Raw genomic sequence first — 2556 nt, forward strand, 5'->3', positions numbered from 1 at the left:
GGGTTTTACCATGTTGGCCAGGCTGGTCTTGAACTCCTGACCTCAAGTGATCCACCAAGTTTGACTTCCCAAAGTGCTGGGATTAGAGGCATGAGCCACCACATCTGGCCCAACGCCCTTCTTTAAAGAGAAGTAGTAAGTGATTTGCCCATGGCAAGTTATCTGTTTAAGGAACTTCTTTAGCAAATAAACATTTTGTGTTTTCATTTATTATTGAAGATTGATCCAGAAACACAGAGAGAGAGAGATACGTGTTACTTTGTAGTTACATTTTTTATTAATAAGTAGGGACTTTTTAGGTATAAGAAGGAGATAATAGAAAAGGAAAACAAATTTTAGTCTTCAATTTTCTATTTAATAATTTACTGTTGGGAATATAAGATTTGTAGGGGAGGCCAGGCACAGTGGTGTGTGCCTGTAGTCTGAGCTACTTGGAAGACTGAGGCAGGAGGATCACTTGAACCCTGGAGTTCAAAAACCAACATAACAAGACCCCGTCTCTTGAAAAACAAAACAAAACAAACAAAAAAAGATTTGTGGCCGGGCGCGGTGGCTCAAGCCTGTAATCCCAGCACTTTGGGAGGCCGAGACGGGCGGATCACGAGGTCAGGAGATCGAGACCATCCTGCAGTGAAACCCCGTCTCTACTAAAAAAAAATACAAAAAAACTGTAGTCCCAGCTACTCGGGAGGCTGAGGCAGGAGAATGGCGTGAACCCGGGAGGCGGAGTTTGCAGTGAGCTGAGATCGCGCCACTGCACCCCAACCTGGGCGACAGAGCAAGACTCCATCTCAAAAAAAAAAAAAAAAAAGATTTGCATGGGAGAAATGGGATGAACATCGTTTTTGTAAATGGAAACAGAAATAGAACTAAGATAGTAGTTGTTATGCTAAAGTTAGCCCATGCTTGCTTTAATTCTGACTACCTCATATGGAATTTTTTTCTTTTCAAAGGAAACTTGGCTATAACTTCTAAAGAAGATTTGGTTCTTTATTTCTGGACTGCATATATATAACAAGGCCATTAAAATGTCGGGAGCCTCAGTGAAGGTGGCTGTCCGGGTAAGGCCCTTCAATTCTCGAGAGACCAGCAAGGAATCCAAATGCATCATTCAGATGCAAGGCAACTCAACCAGTGAGTACATGTTGTTTTCTCTCAGCTGTGTATCTTACTTTCCTTTCTTCCTTTCCCTGTCTTCTTGCTGTGTTCAGAATAGATGAACATTTGTATGTTAACACTTTGAACTTTGCTATTGTGAATGATCCATTGAATGTTTCCCCCTCGGTGGTGTTTGCTGTAGTATATTTAAATATGGACTATTTATTTTATCCCGTACATTTGAGAAACCCTGAATAACTGAACTAATTTAGCAAGTGTTTATGCTTATTAAATTGAAATTTTAGTGATAATAAAGGTATAGACAGTGCTTTTTGCTGAGTCCTAATGTGAAATATACCTATCGAGGCTGCAAGATTCATTGTTTTTCTTTCTAGATTTTAAATGATACTTGATTTTGCCAAGATGATCTGAGAACTTTTCAGTGATTTTGAGTTGGGCAATGGATACAATATATAGTAAACTTACACATTATTACTAAAATTATCAGTAATTGCTTCATAGTTTGTTTCTCTGTAGAATTGCTTAGGGAAAAAATGAATTAAGTTGTTTTTTTTATACCTGTACTACCAAATTTCTTGATATGGTTTCATAGGCAAATTATCAATTAAAATAGAGGTAGGCTCTACTGTCTTTAAATCTGTAATTTTGTGATACAGAAGAATCATCACCCTTTCAGACACAAGTTATTGCTGAAGTACACATTCTAACCTCATTAGCTTATGCTCCATTTGCCAATGTTCTGTGTAGAGGATTTCACTGGTGGAAATGTTTGTTCCACCAAAATCTAGCTAGATATTGCAGCCCACATTTCAGGTAGTTCACATACAACTTTGAATGTTCCATTGCTTATACTCTTCTCTGAACTTGACAGATAAGGGCTTGTAACAATCTTTTTTTAAAAAAATATTTGAAGGCTGGGTGTGGTGGCTAATGCCTGTAATCCCAGCACTTTTGGGAGGCCAGGGCAGGAGGATTACTTGAGTCTAGGAGTTGAGGCTGCAGTGAGCTGTGTTCTTGTCACTGCACTTCAGACTGGGCAATAGAGCAAGACCCTGCTTCAAAAAAAGGGTCTGTTTTTGAGACACCCCATATATATATTTTAAAAAACTTAAAAGTGGAAGGCTAAATAACTGTACCATTGTAGTTCACTCTTCCATGTCAATATTGCTAACATTTCTGTGAATTATATCCTATGAAAAATTGTCAAAGAAAAAGAGATGCAAAAGTCAACATTGAATTGGATATTTTAAACCGGTGAACTTTATGGTATATAAATTGTATCTCAATAAAGCTGTTTTTTTTTTCTCTTTTTTGAGATGGAGTCTCACTCTGTCACCCAGGCTGGAGTGCAGGCATGATCTCAGGGGCCTGCCACCACACCTGGCTAATTTTTGTATTTTTAGTAGAGACAGGGTTTCACCATGTTGGCCAGGCTGG

At 38.6% G+C, this 2556-nt stretch overlaps 1 protein-coding gene across 1 annotated transcript in view; it reads left to right on the forward strand.

Annotated features, from left to right (window-relative positions):
* The first annotated feature begins 953 nt into the window (after positions 1-953).
* KIF1B (kinesin family member 1B) overlaps positions 954-2556 on the forward strand; it is a 187697-nt gene continuing 186094 nt past the window's right edge. The window contains exon 1 of the mRNA XM_011935843.1: positions 954-1134. Within this exon, the coding sequence (XP_011791233.1) occupies positions 1029-1134 (106 nt within the window). The 5' untranslated portion in view covers positions 954-1028. The remainder of the gene's footprint in view (positions 1135-2556) is intronic.

Source organism: Colobus angolensis, unplaced genomic scaffold, assembly GCF_000951035.1.
Source record: "Colobus angolensis palliatus isolate OR3802 unplaced genomic scaffold, Cang.pa_1.0 Scaffold149, whole genome shotgun sequence".
NCBI classification, from domain to species: Eukaryota; Metazoa; Chordata; class Mammalia; order Primates; family Cercopithecidae; genus Colobus; species Colobus angolensis.